This window comes from Yarrowia lipolytica, chromosome 1E (genome assembly GCF_001761485.1).
Source record: "Yarrowia lipolytica chromosome 1E, complete sequence".
Taxonomy (NCBI): domain Eukaryota; kingdom Fungi; phylum Ascomycota; class Dipodascomycetes; order Dipodascales; genus Yarrowia; species Yarrowia lipolytica.
This window is the reverse complement of record NC_090774.1, coordinates 4,110,418-4,127,593: the sequence shown is the minus strand read 5'-3', so window position 1 is coordinate 4,127,593 and position 17,176 is coordinate 4,110,418. Positions and strand designations below refer to the sequence as shown.

At 50.8% G+C, this 17,176-nt stretch overlaps 5 protein-coding genes across 5 annotated transcripts; 2 read left to right on the top strand and 3 right to left on the bottom strand.

The window, feature by feature from the left end:
- Positions 1 to 834: 834 nt before the first annotated feature.
- YALI1_E41251g (uncharacterized protein) lies at positions 835 to 2,433 on the bottom strand (the record flags this gene model as incomplete). The annotated part of the gene is made up of 1 exon (XM_504785.3): positions 835 to 2,433. One exon carries the CDS (start codon positions 2,431 to 2,433, stop codon positions 835 to 837), a length of 1,599 nt encoding a protein of 532 aa, XP_504785.1.
- A 1,787-nt stretch (positions 2,434 to 4,220) lies between these two features.
- YALI1_E41206g (uncharacterized protein) lies at positions 4,221 to 6,941 on the bottom strand (the record flags this gene model as incomplete). Its single annotated transcript, XM_504784.3, has 1 exon — positions 4,221 to 6,941. One exon carries the CDS (start codon positions 6,939 to 6,941, stop codon positions 4,221 to 4,223), a length of 2,721 nt encoding a protein of 906 aa, XP_504784.3.
- Positions 6,942 to 8,902: 1,961 nt separating this feature from the next.
- Positions 8,903 to 9,983, top strand: YALI1_E41185g (uncharacterized protein; the record flags this gene model as incomplete). Its single annotated transcript, XM_504783.3, has 2 exons — positions 8,903 to 8,924; positions 9,088 to 9,983. The coding sequence occupies 2 exons, from the start codon at positions 8,903 to 8,905 to the stop codon at positions 9,981 to 9,983; spliced, it is 918 nt and encodes a 305-aa protein (XP_504783.1).
- Positions 9,984 to 12,800: 2,817 nt separating this feature from the next.
- YALI1_E41148g (uncharacterized protein) lies at positions 12,801 to 13,760 on the top strand (the record flags this gene model as incomplete). Its single annotated transcript, XM_504782.3, has 1 exon — positions 12,801 to 13,760. One exon carries the CDS (start codon positions 12,801 to 12,803, stop codon positions 13,758 to 13,760), a length of 960 nt encoding a protein of 319 aa, XP_504782.2.
- Positions 13,761 to 14,899: 1,139 nt separating this feature from the next.
- On the bottom strand, positions 14,900 to 16,537 carry YALI1_E41110g (uncharacterized protein; the record flags this gene model as incomplete). Its single annotated transcript, XM_504781.1, has 1 exon — positions 14,900 to 16,537. The coding sequence occupies one exon, from the start codon at positions 16,535 to 16,537 to the stop codon at positions 14,900 to 14,902; it is 1,638 nt and encodes a 545-aa protein (XP_504781.1).
- Between the last annotated feature and the right edge of the window lie 639 nt (positions 16,538 to 17,176).

Below are 17,176 nucleotides of genomic sequence, written 5' to 3'. Positions count from 1 at the left end.
GGGGTTAGCTGGCGTATTTATAGTTGATCTACCACCTATGACAAAGCTGTCTCGAACTGCATGCTGGAAACCTTGATAACGATAACTGGGGTAAGCTGTAACAAGGTTCAGATTGAGTGCGTGCGAGTGGGGGTGCGAGGGGCGTACAAAGATGGGGTACAACGATTGCGGAGAAAATATCCGTGTATCAGACAAGGTCCAATTAAGCAGGTTGATCTTTAGGCTTTACCACACTCTAAAACAAGTCAGGCGCAATTGGGGGTCACTGTCAATTGATTGACACTTAACAATACATCGTTCGTTGAGTGACATCCAGGCACATACAGTTCATGTCAATGATAACGGATGACACTAGTAAGATACAAGATAGGGGTTTGTCAGGGATAGTAATGGATTGTTAACTGATATACGGTGTTCGTGTCTCAGATGCCTCCGTTGGTTCTATAGCAGTTGCTTACTCTCTCTGTCTCAGAGTCAACAACCGTCCTGAATGTTCCGAAACTATAATGAATCGGCTCTGCTAACTAAAACGTCCCCCCCTCAATATCAGCAATTGAGTTTTATGAGCGCCTCCGCGTATCAGATAATAGTTCCATATATTAGCGCCAAGGATATTTAGCCGCGTCATCTGATATGCCTGAGTAATACTCGGCTCGCATACGTTGATGGGGTTGTTGTCTTACAGTGCGAGTAGGGTGCGAGTACACTTGAGTCCTAAGTAACTGTAGTGATGTCGGCTATTGACTGCTTGTATACACTCTTTTACGTTTCTCTTATCATAACATCAAATCAAAGTAACTAACATACAGGCAGCGCTTGCCTTCAATTTCCAACCTAATAACTCACACCCAGACCCTTAGCCACCTTTTGTCCGAGATCGTCGTTGATCTGGCCAAAGTACTTGGCAACCTGCTCCTTAAGTCCGGGCTGCTTGATCGATGAAGCATGACCAACCACGTTCTCAATGAACCGAGCCTTGGCAGCATCGTCGTATACCTTCTCGTACAGAGCTCGGGGCTGCTCCGCATCAATGTCCTGGATTCCAGACACGTAGATGTAAGAAGCGCCCTCCCAGATCTTCTCATCGTGCTTCTTGGCCTCCTCGGTCTGCACAGACAAGGACTCGTCCTCCATCTTCTTGGTGACCACTCCAGTGTAGTTGTGAGTACTCTTGAAGTCCTCGTCAGGCACAGAAACCGATTGGATGGGTCGGATGGTCGACAGGTAGTTGGGTCGGTTGCCCTGGTTGTTGATGGCCATGTTTCCGTCTCGCTGGAAGTTTCCGGCCAGGAAGGGACATCCAGACCCCTTCTGGAAGGTTCGAGGCTGGTTGACGGGCAACTGGTTGAAGTTGGGACCCAGTCGGTGTCGATGAGTATCGGGGTAGGAGAAGAGTCGAGACTGCAGAACAGGGTCAGCAGAGGCCTCCAGACCGTTGGGCAGGTTGGAAGGAGAGAATGCTACCTGCTCAATCTCCTCAAAGTAGTTGTCGGCGTTCTTGTTGAGCACAAACTTGCCGACCTTTCGCAGAGGGAATTCCTTGTGAGACCAGACCTTGGTAAGATCCAGAATGGAGTACCGGAACTTTTCGGCCTGCTCGGGAGTCATGGTCTGCACGTAGACCGTCCACGAGGGGTAATCCCCGTTGTCGATGGCCTCAAACAGGTCCTGCTGAGAGGAATCAGGGTTGGCACCTGCAAGCTCACCGGCCTTCTCGGCAGACAGGTTCTTGACACCCTGGTCGGTGATGTAGTGGAACTGAGTGTAGGTGATCTTGCCCTCCTTGCTGATGAACTTGAAGGTGTGGCCAGAGTAGCCGTTCATGTGTCTCCATCCATCAGGAGTGCCTCGATCTCCAAACATGTAGGTGATCTGGTGGAGAGACTCGGGGTTCTGGGTCAGGTAGTTCCAGAAGTGAGAAGCGTCCGGTCCAGCACCCAGGTTGGTCTGAGGATCTCGCTTCTGGGTGTGGATGAAGTGGGGGAACTTGATGGGGTCTCGGATGAAGAAGATGGGGGTGTTGTTGGCCACCATGTCCCAGTTACCCCAGTCGGTTCGATGCTTGATGGAAAAGCCTCGGGGGTCTCGAGCTGAGTCAGCAGAGCCTCGCTCACCTCCAACAGTTGAGAATCGTACCGTCACGGGACACTTGTAGCCGGCCTTCTGGAAGGGCTCAGCGTAGGTGATGTCAGACAGATCATCGGTGACCTCGAAGTAGCCGTGGGCTCCTCCTCCCTTTGCATGGACAACTCGCTCGGGAATTCGCTCTCGGTCGAAATGGGCCAGAGCGTCAATTAGATAGGTGTCCTGGAGCAGCAGAGGCCCGGTAGGACCAGCTCGCTGAGCAGAGTAGGGGTGGTGGGGGAAGGGGACTCCGAAGGAGGTGGAGTAGACGGCGTCGTCTTTGGAATTGGCGTAGAGTTCTTTGGACATGTTGTTTGTAGATGTTACTGTTCAATTGAGCCAGGGACGAAGGGTCCTGTTCCCTCCTTATATATCATCTCCACTTTTACTAATCCTTGTCTCACAGCAAGGCACTAGAGGTACTCGAATAGTCAGCAGCTGCACCTGGGATGCAGGCAAGCCAAACCTAGCCGAAACCTAGTCAGATTATTTACCAATGAGGGGACGATTATACGTGCTTATGAAACAATCCAAAGGTAGAATTCCCCTCCGCGGAGCGACTCAAGACGATATATTGATTTCTGGGTGCTGTTTAAAGTGCTGGGTGTGAGTGGTTTCGACCTCGTTGGATGTTGTGATGATGTTACATTATCATACGTTGGTGCATGCGCCGTGTAGAACCGTTGTTAACTCTTAGTAAAAGACCTTGAAGAGGAAATCTAGACTGCTGACTACAGGTGTAGATTGGCCAGTATTAGGCTCCCTTTTATGGGCCAGGCCAGACAAAAAAGAGACCCACAGAGGTCACTCTATTGGTCAGGGTCTTAATACAGTAGGTCTTTTGACTCTTTGTCTGGAAGCATGTGGGCTGATAGATCCGGATTCCGTTCTCTTTTTTTTTGTTTCTCAGTGTGTTCGCCCTTTAGACTCAATATAAGACGGCAAGCTCGTATGAAGCAGCAACCACCTATAGGTACAATGTTGGTTGCTATTATGCAAGGCATTCTGAAGATGGCCCAACAGATTATCATACAGAAATCATTGATTGAGATCACGAAAACTACAGCGTAGACAAAGACACACCCCACGGAAAATAAATGTCACCCTTCTTGGGCTTGTCACACCCCTCCCCCTTCAAACTTTGTGGCTCTCTCGGACTGGAAGATCTGGGGTTGTAGGAGCTTGCATATCGATGTCGCAAACACGAAGATGAGTCTCTGACGCCGCAAGGAAATCGCGATGCAAGGTAACTGAAGCGCCACTCTTTGAAACACGCGCAATTGGCCCCCTTTTGGATAGAAAAAACACTCTTTTTGGGAGTGACCAATCACTGTTTGTGAAAAAGAAATGGCTCACACGCAGGTGACGCACTTTTAGTCCGCCACTACTCGGTTCACTGGAACCACCACCACATTTGCAACCACCCTAGAGTTTCATTTACCAGGCCGTTGTGTTATAAATAAAGTTCGCTGCTTGTACATACTTGCACATACTTGTAGTGATTTTTGAAAGTGAATAGCCAGGTACAAGTACCGGTATTTGCAAGTATTTTGATTGCTATAATGAATAACCGTTAATACTATTGTAGCAAGTATTAAAATAGCGAAGAAATATACACAGTCGGGAGCAGCTTAGTGAGCAGATAACAGCCTACCGGTCCACAATGGAGTTGAGAAAAGATGTCTGTAGGGTCTGTCAGGCATAAGAGCAGCAAACTACCCATGTTAGTCACGATACTTAGCCGTGTAACATCCGGAGAAGCCCCTGGAGGTGGAGATTAATGTCCCTCTTGTCAAGTTATGGAGTCCAGATTTCCGCTGACTTATTTAGTGCCCACCTTATTAGTATCACTCTGCCAACTTTATGAGCACTTTCTAAGGCAACGTGGGGGGTAAGCGTGGGGGGAGCATATTCCAAGGAGGGTCTAGACCCAACACCATATATATAATCAGAACACTATACAATTACTGTATGTACTGCTCTTACTACAAGTCGTCAAACATAGTGTACATTTATTACTATTACTGATGCAAATAAATAACTGAGGCCGTTAATGGCACTCTTTTAACTGTCCTCCGCGTAGTAAAGCGGGAAACCTAGGGATCCACAAGATACTCAAAACACTGGTCCATCTCCGCACTGGTCAGACATTGCAAGTAAAGACACTTGGCTACAATGTCCACGTCAGACTGGAACCGGTAGTTCTTGGACCACTCGATGCACTGGATCAAGGACTTGACGATGGAAGCAGACGTCTTGTACTGCTCAAAGTTGACGTCTCCATTCTCGCTCAACTTGAGACGCTCATTGTTGAACGTCAAATCGGAGAGAGATAGACCAACAAATGGAATACAGCCCTTCTCGGGGTCAATGGACACAAACTCTTGCCGGAGATTGTGGAAATTCTTCAGGGGAACCACAATTTGTTCCAGCTCGGCCAGAATCTTCTTGTCCTGAGGCAAAATGTGTTGCCAGGTCTCCTTGAGACGAGACACGTGACTAGAAGACAGGGCAAGCACAATCTGCATGAGAGTGGCAAAGTTCTGCATTTCTCGACACAGAAAGGCAATGTGGATGAACCGGGACACAACACAGATCCGCTCAGCCAGTCGCTTTGTAAGCAGAATCTCGGAGATGACCCAGTTGACCACGAGGTTGAACCGTGTAATGACCATATCAACTCCAATGTTGGTTTTGGCAACAAGGTACGAGGTCCACGACTGAACAGGCTCGAGCTTCTTGTTCCATCGAGCCTCAATCAGCTCCTTCCAGTCCACCTCAGCAAGGGAATCACGCTCAATCAGGGTCATATGCTGAGCTAGAGTCTCAGCATCGTAGTTTAGAATGAAGGGCAAGTGACGACCGTTGGAAAAGAGATCAGGAATGGATGAAGCTCCAAACTCGATGGCATCGGGAAGATATGAGTCAGAGGGTCCACCAGAGACATCAACATTGAGATTGGGACTGGGTCTTCGTCCAAGGCTCTTACTGGGCTTGAATCCAGCAGGAATGTCCAGATCAGACACATTTTGTACCATGGACGGATCAAGCGATTCATCATCGTCATACAGGCCAATGATGGAGTTCTGCAAGTCATTTTCATCCCTGCTTTCGTCTTCAATACCTTCATCCTGCATTTGTTGAGCCACGTCTCCTTCTTTCGTTCGCTGTTTTTTCTTCTCGCCCTTCACATAGGTACCCTCCAACTTTTGTAGAGCAGCCACAATGGCGTCTTCTTCGGTTGTGTCGTCAGGAATCTGAGCTAGTCCAGCCACAGCCTCCGCATCAACTCCAAACATGCCACACGACTCTGTCACGTTTCCAACATCGGAATTGCGCACCGAGTAGTTGATGGCCTCGATGAACGAGGGCGTGAGCTTGCCTCTGTTCTCCTTGGTGGGACTTCGGGGCTGTTTGGTGGGACTGTTGAAGTTGAGATTCGAGTATCGTTGCTGCTTCTTAAGCCGAGTAGGAGACTTCTGGGGTGTGGATACCAGGTTGAAATCAAAGTCCAATGATGAAGTGTATGAAACGTACGACTTGCTGCTCTCTCTTCCGGCTGAATTATCCTCCTGGCCCGCCTGACCGTCGAGACCGTCTACTTCGTTTGTTTGGCTCCCATTGTTACCCTCGTTGGCAAACGTGAAGCCCTCGAAAACCTCGTCGTTCTGGGCCTTGTTGTTCAGCTGCTTCTCCTTGCTCTCAACCAGATGGCGCAGCTCCTGCAACACTCTCTGTCCCAGCACATCGTATCTCAGGTCCAGAGAAATACTTTCTGTGACTCGGGGAGACACGTGTTCTCTGCTGAGCTCCTCCATCTCATGTTCGCCTATGAGTCTCGTGGCAAACCGCACCAGTTTCATGTTGAGACTCTGACGTGTGCTGCGTGATCTGGCATCCTTCTTCTGCAAAATGTCCTTGACCTCTGGTGACGATACCAGCGATCCCTCTGCGGTCTTGAACGACTTAATTGGCGTCGGTGGTTGAATTAGTGTGAGTCCTGCATTCCTGGGAGCCGCAATTCCTCCTCGAATGATGTGTCCATTGATCGTAGAGTGTCCTCGTTTCAGGGGGTGGTCGTCGTCTGCAATTCCGTCGATACTAGAATTGGTCCAAATGGAAGGTATCGACTCATTCCCGGAGTTGCTGGCTCCTTCCGCCGTCTCGGGATTGTAAACTGGAATGTCCTGGTACAGAGACAGGATGGTCTTCCGTCTGACATGTGGTTGTTTAAGTGATAGTCTTTGGTTGGCGTTCTTGTTCTCGACCACTAGCTTCTCTCCTACAAGCCCTCCGCTGTATATGGTGGCCAGATCCTGCGGCACGTTCCAGTACATGCTGACTGATTTTGTCCAGATGCTCTTGAGCTGGAAAACAATGCGTTGTGAATTGGCGTCCTGTTGGACCATGCTAGAGTCGTTCAGCCGGTTGAGAGTGTCTGCAAACATGGATCGGATCGTGTGGCTGGGCACAAAGTCGTCTGCAAAGAAGTTGAGCACCCAATGCCGCAGCACCACAAACGTTCGGACGCATACGTCTCTCCCCTTCTCACTGTTGCGCGCGTTCTGGCTCTGTCGTAACGCCTTGTTCACCTCGTTCTGTACCCCAATGGCCCACTCCAGCCGCCCCAGAAGAAGCCCCAGCAGCTCCGTCGCGTCCATAAACATGCGGTAGGTGAGAAAAAAGTCGGACATGAGTGTGTAGTCGAGCGTGTGTGGAGACGTTAGGTATTCCACTATGTCTGGCGGGGACCCTCCCAGAAGCTGTCCTTCGGGCCCCAGTCGGACTGTATTCGGCGCCGCCCTCGGTGTGTTCATTGCATAGTGCAATCGCCCTGGTCGAGTGTGTGGAAAAAGTTGTGAGAGTTGGTGATAGTGAACCTCTCTCGTGTAGTATGTACACTATGTACACTCTGCGTGCTGGTATACTATGAACAATGCTTGGGGTGAAGAATGCAACCTTAAGCAGACCTAACTTTTGGGCTGGAATGTGCGATGCCCAAGGCTGATACAGGAGGAGAGGAGGTGTGTGTGGATGATTAAACGTCTCTGGATCCCACACACTCGGCTCCTGCCTTGGATATTATCCATCTCGACTGTCCAAACCCCCCATTATTATTGTCCCAGGGCTCGATTCTTAAAATTAACTCAGACCTCGGACCAAAATCCTAACTCAGTATCACCATTATCAGGGTTCGTGACAACGGTACCTGTCAGATGACAGACTGCGGCTATAGGGAACCTCCAAAGGGGCAGTTGGAGGTCATGGGGCGATACCTGCTGGTCTTGGTCGTTATTGTTGCCTGCTATCATCTCTACAACGTGTCGAGGGCTTTCCTCGACTCTCCAAACAGAGTTCCGCATCCGGCTTCGGTGCATGCCAATCACAACACCGGTGATCGTCCGTGACATCGAGCTTCAGGGGTATGTTATAGGCACGGATAGACAGGTGATTGGGTGTTTCGTCCCAGTCGTGTACCGTCGTTTTCCGGCCAATTCGTCTCGATTTGACCCTTTTATCGTTGAGCCTCAACAGTGTCCACCCCCTTCCCCATGTACCAGCGGACTTACGCGTCAGGGGTAAAAGTTAGGCGCGTCAAAAAGATGCTTATGTCTCTTCTTTTCCCACCACGGCTTGCAGAGTGCAGCTGATGAAGGGGGAGGCTGAGATCAATCAGCTGGGGAGGAGGTTGGTCGACCTTTGTCTACACCTCCTGGTGTATTATAGACTCCACGGCTCCGCATCCAATCGACCCCTGTTGATAGACATGCAGCAAGCTTCACAAACTTCCGCAGTTTGGGCCCAAGTTGTTTTTCACGTCACGAGGAATATGTACATGTCTGGCGCACTGTGGAAAATGGTGGGAGTACAGTATCACGACATAGTGACGACCGGGCCTACCGCTAGTACGCGATACGCGATTAGTGGGCGGGGAATGGCTGCAGGAGGAGCTGTAGCGCGTCTTGCATCGCAGTCCATTGTGCTGTACCAGTAATGACAGCCTCGTCTCCGATACTTTCGAGGCGATGCTTTACTCAAATCATGACTTAATCAGGATTCACATACGCTAAATTACAAATGGCTACTCGTACATACTGTAGCCGTAAGACATGACGTAACGCAACTTTTGTCTTAGCCGCGAGAGCGTGAACAGGTCGGACCTGACAACACAACTTGGTGGTAATCGCCTGAAAATCCGCAACACGTAGTGTGCAGTTGAGCGGTGTGCTACCGCAGGGATGGTCTGGATTTTGCAGTCTTCCTCATGATGACTACAAGTGTTGTAAGTCCGAGGTTAGCTCCGTTGCAGTGTTACCCTGATGCAGTGGTTGGTGAGAATGTGGTATGTAGAGAGTCTGCTGACAGGTATAGTGTTGTGGGAACGGTGGAATGTGCATTTTGTGTCTGCCTTGGCCATGGTCGCGGTTATGAGCGCTTGTATTTGTTTATATTATGTCAAGTGTGGGTCTGGCATCTGTTCCTGAAATGTACAACTACAACTACAAGTGCAGCCTTTACAATATCGTGACATTGCTGTGCATGTTGATCAGGAGGAGTATACGGTCCTCGTAGGAGTGTCATATTCCAAGACCAAAAAAAAAGAGGTTGAGATCCGAAGCGCCAAACTATCCTAGCCGACCAGACCCCGTCAGAATTCCTGTCCTATGCAATCAACCTCATGTACCGGATATCGTCATAATCTGTAACTCAACGCCGTTGCTATCATGCATGTCGGACATGACCAACCTTCGCTGCGTGACTTTATGCATCATCGACAATGAATCAAAGTGGAATTGAAGGTGAGTACAAGACCGGTGAAGAGGAGTAGGAGCATCAATCGTGACACACAGTTCAACAGGAGGACCCCAATGTCTCTACAGCAGCCTCACAATCGACCAAAACTGCCAGTACGCCCCTATAGGTAAACCGCTCTGCCAGCACACGTCAATTGAGCTAACACAGCAACACCCGGACTGGCCCAGAAACTACACTCGTTCGGCCGAGGACTGATCGTCAAGATCCAGGACGAAAAGCTCGAACACACACACGAGATCGACGACTCGCACACATTCGAAAGCGGCTTCGAGGAGGCTCGAGCCAAGCTGTCCGACAGAGAAGCAGCATACCTGCTGTACCGAAACAACGACGAGATTCTGGTCATCACCTACGTGCCTGATGACGCCAAGGTGCGCCAGAAAATGCTGTACGCCTCGTCCAAGCAGGCTCTTACCCGAGAACTCGGTGCTTCCAATCCGGTTGATCTGTTCGTGACCGAGCTCGAAGACATCTCTGAGAAGGGCTACAAGTCGCACGTTCGACACGCCAACCTGGGAGCTCCCCTGACCCGAGAGGAGGAGAGCCTCAAGTTCGTCAAGGAGAACGAGGCCGGCGTTGCCCAGAGCCACTCCGTCAACATCACACACTCCAAGGGTATCGAGATGAAGCATGCGGCCGACTTTGACGACAAGCTCGCTTCTTTCGAGTCTGCCTCCGAGGGCGCCATTCTGCCCTTCACCATCGACGTGAGCAACGAGGAGGTCATTCCTGGTTCCATCTCGTCTGTCTCTGACTGGAGAGAGATCAAGACTCCCGAAAGCCACCCTCAGTACACGCTGTACAAGTCTCCCTCCGGCGTGGTGTTCATCTACACATGTCCCTCGGGCTCCAAGATCAAGGAGCGAATGCTGTATGCTGCGTCACGACGGGTTCTTCTCAGCAACATTGAGAAGAACATCACCGTGGCCAAGACAGTCGACGTTGGGGACGAAGATCTTGACCTTGATGAGGTTGTAGCCGAGAAGAAGGAGACAGCCAAGGGCGGTCTTCGATTCAAGCGTCCCACCCGACCCGGTAGATAACTGTAATTATTAACGATTTATGCCAAAAAAATATGCCAAACAGACAGGATTTGTTGTAATTTCCTCAGATATATACAACATGCAACATTGTCCATCAAAATCATACGGCTGGTGTAACACGACCGGAGTCATCAGGGTAAACAACAAGTACAGCACCGAGCCATATCACTTGCTGAGCTGCTATGCAAGGTGGTGCCAGGACCAAGATCCACGGGTCAAGATCGGCGGGCCAAGATCCATTCTCCACCGAGCGCAGGAGGTCACGTGACACACCCTGAGGGACTGCTCTACAAAGGTCAAGCATCCTGATGAATTGTCTATTTGGGTATATTATATACTGGGATTTACTGTATCAGTCTTGATCACCTAAGGCTGACGCGGGAACATGTGCCCTCATCACCAAAGTGAATCTGAACCAACTGGGTATGTGGAAACAAACCAGCTTGGATAATCCGTACTACACCAACCCTGGAAGACTAAACCAGGAAAGGAACATCTCCAGATTTCGCCGTTGACACAAACCATGTACAAGTACATACCGCGTAACACAGACAATCAGTACGATATCCGCCAGCAATTGTACTTGTGATACGTATATACACTCGTATGCACACACTCCTCCGTTCCAATAAGCAGAATAGCCAATAGTCGGGTCATCATAAACACTGGCTCATCTCCTTCCCATCCTTCGTAACCCTCCACCGGCATCATCTCCCTATCAGGCCCAGCTTTTTCTGCGGTGCTTCCATCATGCTCCCTCTGACGCATTACGATACAGGCCGAGTGTGTGCCGAAGTGGATAGACCCCCTATTCAATGACACATTCGGGACATCAGGTACGATACGATACGATACGATACGATACCGAGCCCCCTAAAACGGGACCCGAAAAGAAGATATGGTCACGTGACCACCAGGAGCATTTCAATCATCACCTACTTAGTCCCTATACTGCTTTTTCTGCTATCCATATCCACGCTCCACCCACCTCTGTAACAGAAAGTCTATATCTGTGACACTGGTGTCCATGCAGCATGACATAATTTGGGGGTCTGGACGCGGCAGCCGAGGGATCTTCAGACGAGGGTGTGATCATAGCGCCATGTACGACAGTTACTGTCCACGTATAATCAGCAGTAGCGTGGAGATACACCGCAGGTGGAGACTGCGAAGACGGTGGAGGACACACAAACGAGTTCAAATCCAACGAGCCGCCTACTCGAACTTGTCGTAGCCATACGTCGTTGATCTACCGGGTAATTTTAGACGCTCAGCAGTTTGAGCTCCGTTGGGCCGGCCTCGATAACGACTACATTACCGCTACTTATAATTGGGTACAGTAGGCGCGTCGACAGCTTCGGTACAGCTGCAGCGAGCACAATTTGTGCAGTTGGACGGCCCGGGCTGCGATTATCTTGCCGTTAGTTGTACACACGACAACGCCAAACCTGGGGTAACAGCCGTAACGCGGGGTAGAAGTGTTCGAGACCCGGCAAGCAAGGTCCGAAACGACAAACTGTACTTTTTTTGCACAACCCGAGTCTAAGTGGACGTGAAAAAAAAACCAAAAACTAATATCCGTGGGGCTATCTTGGAGGCAAGTGTAAGATACGACACATCTGGGTATCAGTGTTGAATGGGAGAAGACTGATCTGTATGAACGGTTGTGTTAATTTCCCACATACATCATCACATGCTTAACACCATCAACTACTGTACTTGTAGTGACACTTGTTCTTGACAGTTTTGTCACACGATAAAGTACCCCGGAAAAAGTCGGTTGAACTTTACGCTGGAACATGAGGTGGGATTGTCCAAGAGCAGAACCAGACCACGACAGGGCCCCTTTCTCACACGGGAAATCCTATAGGCGCAGATCCGAAACGAGGGTGGTGACAGGTGCTAAATAAGCCATTTCGGAGACCCCTCGGGGATTCTCCTCGGCAGCAAAACGCCCTGCATTTGTGCTGGCAAAAGAGGAAAAATACAGACGCTCTGTTGACACACTGCTCTCCAGCACTCCCTGTGCACCACAGCGACCGTTCGCCGTCATCGGCATGAGTCACCAAACCCAATTCGGGTTTACCCCGGACCGAGGTGACATGAACAAAGCACAGCAACAAGAGAACAGACAAGACATGGCGGATTAATTGGACTGTATATGGAGACGAGGTTTACAAGTGCACGAGTGCACTTTACCAATATCAGCCACAGGCCACAAGTACCAAATCTGGTCCCGTCTATGTAGTGTTAATACGGCAAGCGGCTCCATTTGGCCTCTAGTACCTGACCCAACAAACTCCCCATAGCCCCACACTCCACCCCAAGGCAGTCAGTCTACTTGTAGCTCATGGCCTGCCGACAGTTAACCGACAGCGCGCAGCAGTTGGGCTCGCCGGGCCAAAAAAAAAAAAAAAAAAAAGCCATGGTTCGAGGACAGGCTAGCAGGGTTAGGGCACGGATAAAAGGTCCCGGCACATGTTGGTGGGTAGCGTAGCTGGAGTGACTGAGGGTGAACGAGTAGAGCTTGGAACGTTGCACGACTACGATTTTGACGTCAAGGCCACCGTTCAACCTCCTATTCTGGATCCCATGGCCACTCTCATTTTTTTTTTCACACGTGCTACCCTCTCCGGTTCTGCCCGAAGGTCCGATCATTCCGCCTTTGACCCGAGGCAAATGTGAAAACAACAAACAAAGAGATTTGAGTTTGTCAGTCTGGAGAAGACAGGGAGAGCCCGCAGCCAGCATATATATACAGTCGTGTGTCCCGAACCATGTCGGTCCTAACACTCTCACAACTCATACACTCTCAAAATGGCTGCTGACGGAAAGAAGAAGAAGAACCTCGCTGTTGATCTCCTGGCTGGAGGAACCGCCGGTCTGTTTGAGGCCCTGGTCTGCCATCCTCTTGACACCATCAAGGTGCGAATGCAGCTCACCAACCGACAGCACGGCGTTAAGGAGGTCGGATTCGTCCAGACTGGTGTTAACATTGCCAAGAAGGAGGGTCCTCTGGCTCTTTACAAGGGTCTCGGAGCCGTTGTGACCGGTATTGTGCCCAAGATGGCCATCCGATTCACCTCGTACGAGTACTACCGAGGTCTTCTGACCAAGCCTGATGGAACCATCAGTGCTTTCCACACTTTCATTGCCGGTGTTGGTGCCGGAACCACCGAAGCTGTTCTGGTCGTCAACCCCACTGAGGTCATCAAGATCCGACTCCAGGCCCAGCACCACTCCATGGCTGATCCCCTCGATGTCCCCAAGTACCGAAACGCTGCTCACTGTCTCTACACCGTTGTTCGAGAGGAGGGTCCCTCTGCTCTGTACAGAGGTGTGATTCTCACTGCCACCCGACAGGCCACCAACCAGGGTGTTAACTTCACTGTCTACTCTGAGCTCAAGGCCCGACTTAACGAGATGCAGCCCCAGTTCAAGGGTGTCCTTCCCTCGTGGCAGACTTCCATCATCGGTCTGATCTCCGGTGCCCTGGGTCCCCTTTCTAACGCCCCCATCGATACCATCAAGACCCGAATGCAGCGAGAGGGTGGAGCCGCCACTCGAAACGAGTCTGGTCTCTCCCGATTCACTCGAATCACCCGACAGCTCATCCACCAGGAGGGTTTCCGAGCTCTGTACAAGGGTATCACTCCCCGAATCATGCGAGTTGCCCCCGGCCAGGCCGTCACCTTCACCGTCTACGAGTACATGCGAGGTGTGCTCGAGAACACCCCCTGTATCGGAAAGCCTTTTGCTGCCCAGTTTGAGGAGTAATCGGATCCCATCCGATTTTGGCATAGAGACTTACCACGGTAGGTCTGACAAAACCATGGCCAGCTGCGACTAGTGTTGGCAATGTACTATTAACTTAATAGAGTAATGATTTATGACTAGATCTGATATGATTAATAGCTGTCAGTGTATTTGACACTGTATTTGACGGGTTCCTACAGTATATCACGTGTCTAGTAGCTGCCCTTACGCCGTCTTTTGGTGCATCTCCAACCCTATCGATCTCCAGGAAGACGACCAATCATAGCCCGCCATCGCCCTAATCAGATCCACCTGCGCTTCTGTTGAATTGTTGATCTCCAAGGGCCTCACAGACGTGTACTTACTGTACTGTACTTGGACACCCAACATGCCATGCAGCCAAGTCCCGGTTTACGGCGGTAAAAGAAGGCATGCTGTGAAAGTCGACTGATCGGCTATAGAACTGGTTTTGGAGTGATCACACGAGAAACAGAAACATCCGACAATACGGGATACGTGTCTCAAACACGAAAATTGTACCTGCAACACACTGTTGGCACTGTACTTGTATTTTCCCTGCCGTATCGCGTATCTCACACCACCCTCATAAATTAGCCCCCCTCGACATAAGCTTGTTTCTCGAAACTCTGTCGAGGCGAAATTGGACACAACCGATGCTAGACTCTCAATGCTTACAAATAGCACGCCCACCATCCAACGTTTGGAATCAGACTATACACACACTACTAAGTAAGCCTCATTTTGACAAGCCCTTGCCATCTTTCGGACTCTGAGACACAAACACAGGCACAAGCTACTGCAAATTCATCCAAGACAACCCAGTCGCAAGGGGGGACGTGCCCTTCTCTCCATAGCCACTCGCTAGACCGTTTTGTGTCTCACAGAAATACGCTTAATACGCAACCTAAAAAAGTTCAACAGCAGTTTGTACAAGTAATTACCAGTAGTTCGTATGCAGTGCGTGACGCATTTTGCCGTGGCTCTAAAAGCCGACGTTTGACACTCCACACAATACGCTCAGTCTCAACTCATCGAAATATATACAAGTACAGAACTATTTGAAAGAAAAGTAATGTTCCACATGGGGCCGATCAATATAAAAGATGGGCATAAATAAATATATCCTTGCACTGCACCGTCTATCCGAGCAAATCTCGCGCCACGAGATCCGCACTCACAAGGTGGTGGACAACCTTGGTCCATTTTTCCGCTTGTGGGGCAGTGAAGGGTTCACGAGACTCGGACTCCTTAATGTATGAGTAGACCCGATCACACACGGACATGTTGATTTCCGTAAACTGCTCCTTGGAAATGAAATCCGGGTAGTATCTGTGCAGCCGGGTCTTGACAATCTTCCGGATCTCCATCTTTTTCTCGTACGACAACGAATGACCGCTGCTGCTGACACTCTCGGCCGAGTTCTGAGCAGAGTTGTGGGTTAGAGGGGTTTGGCCTTCGGCTGTGGACGAGCCTGTGGCGGTCTCAGGAGAGTTTACATGGATGTGCGAAATGGCGTCTGTGGCTGGGCTGACTGAGCCTGATGGGGGTTGCTGTTGCTGTGTCTCCTCTTCAGCTGGAGGACTGTTTCTGGGGCTTCCGCTACGAGGACTGGGAACTTCGCTTTCAGCCGTATTGTCGTTGGTGCTGTTAGATGAGTTGGTGGCGAGCGGGTTTCTGAACGGCAGAGGGGTAGGCCGTCGAAATGTGACTGGAGACGACAGCATGGGCGTACTCGATTGTCGAGAAGAGCACGGCTGCGAGGCCAATGACATGCGGGAGGACGAGGCTGACGATCTCGAGGAAAAGGCCGAGAATACAGACGAGCCAGATGCAGATGAAATTGAGGTAGCCACAGAGGTGTGGTGAGAGCTGGGGACACTGGTTCGGGGCGTATCGTTGGTAGTAGAAGGGCGGCTTTCGTCCTCGTTATCGGCATTGAAGACGTTGAACAGCGACGATCGGCGTCGACCAGTGTTGGGTTGCCGTTCTTCTCGGCGGTACTCGTCCAGAAACCGCCATGCACGTTCCTCCACAGATGCTCGCGATGCTCGAGCCAGGTTTCTGGTTTCCTCAATATTGTCCTGGATGCGGCCCATGGCTTCGTCGTCGAGCATTCGGGAGGACGACAGTCCGGTTGGGATTGTGGTTAGAGGGTCGACTTCCTCGTCGTCATCGTTGAGAAAGTAATTGTCGGAGGAGAGCGTCAGTCCCCGTGCGCCTGCAGCCGAGGTTGTCCGGCGTCGCCTGGTGTCGAAAACCAGGTGAGACTGCGAGTTCTGCGACATCTGACGTCGACCGAGCCGTCCTAGCATATTCGAGGCACGACTTCGGCCGGGGCTTCTGTTAGGTCCTCGTCTTCGGGTTGTGGTTGAAGGGTGGGCAAACGAGGGCTCCTCTTGATTGCCACAGACACAGGGGCTCTGACCGCAGAGTTCGCACTCCACGTCCTCCATTTCGGCGTCGTCCTGCTGGAACACAAACTCGTAAAGGCGCATGGCTTCTTCTGGAGGCACTGGTGACAGCGGCACCGGTCGTCGTACGCACGGAATCCGTTTGATCACTGGCCCAAAGATGGGGATTGAAGACGCTGTGTGCGACGTCTCCGACTCGTAGATGGTTCTCTTGGTCAGCTCGTCAAACTGCTGGCGACACATGGGGCACGAACTACTTCGCTGCGACCAGAGATGCAAACAGTCGAAGTGGAACCAGTGGCCGCAGCGCACATGGCCTGTCGTGGAGGCCGCGGAGATGGGCTCGAGACAGATGGTACATTCCATCAGCTGTGTTGGTGGGGCGACGTGGTTGTTGTGGATGGGTGTAGATGTTGCTGTGAAGGTCGCAGAGAAGATGGTCTTTTTCGAATGGCGGTTGTGGTAGTCCGCACAGCAGTGGAGCTGGAGCTTAGTTAACGCTGGGTTTGGACGTGCAGCGCCGTTGTAGCAGAGGACATGCAAACGTAAGTAATGTGCGTAATGTGTTGGGTCTTAGCGCCAAGCTGTTAATAGTCTTCTGCCAAGGGGGGGATGGAGCGATTAAAGCCCTCAAGTGTGCAGCTTGGGAGAAGGAGTCGTGAAGAAGAATGTGTTCGGCAGGTGGAACAACGCAGAAAGAGGGCTAAGTCGACTCCGCCGTCCAACGTCTTTATAAAAAAGATCCGACTACGGACTCAGATTAAAATCAGGCTCGCAACAGAGTTGCCACTACTGTGCAGCACCAGGGATAAAGACTGCAATTTCCATCCGAGAAAAGAGTGTGAAAATCCGGCAAAAGCAAATTCCGGGTCGTCTAAAAGTCTGCTTTTAGTGCTCCCACCATCAACTCTAACCCTAGTTGCTGCGTGCACCACAGCTTCTGGAAGGAAGTTGTATCTATCTTTCTTTCCACAGAGGGGGCGTGCGTGCCGCCCACTCCACCGC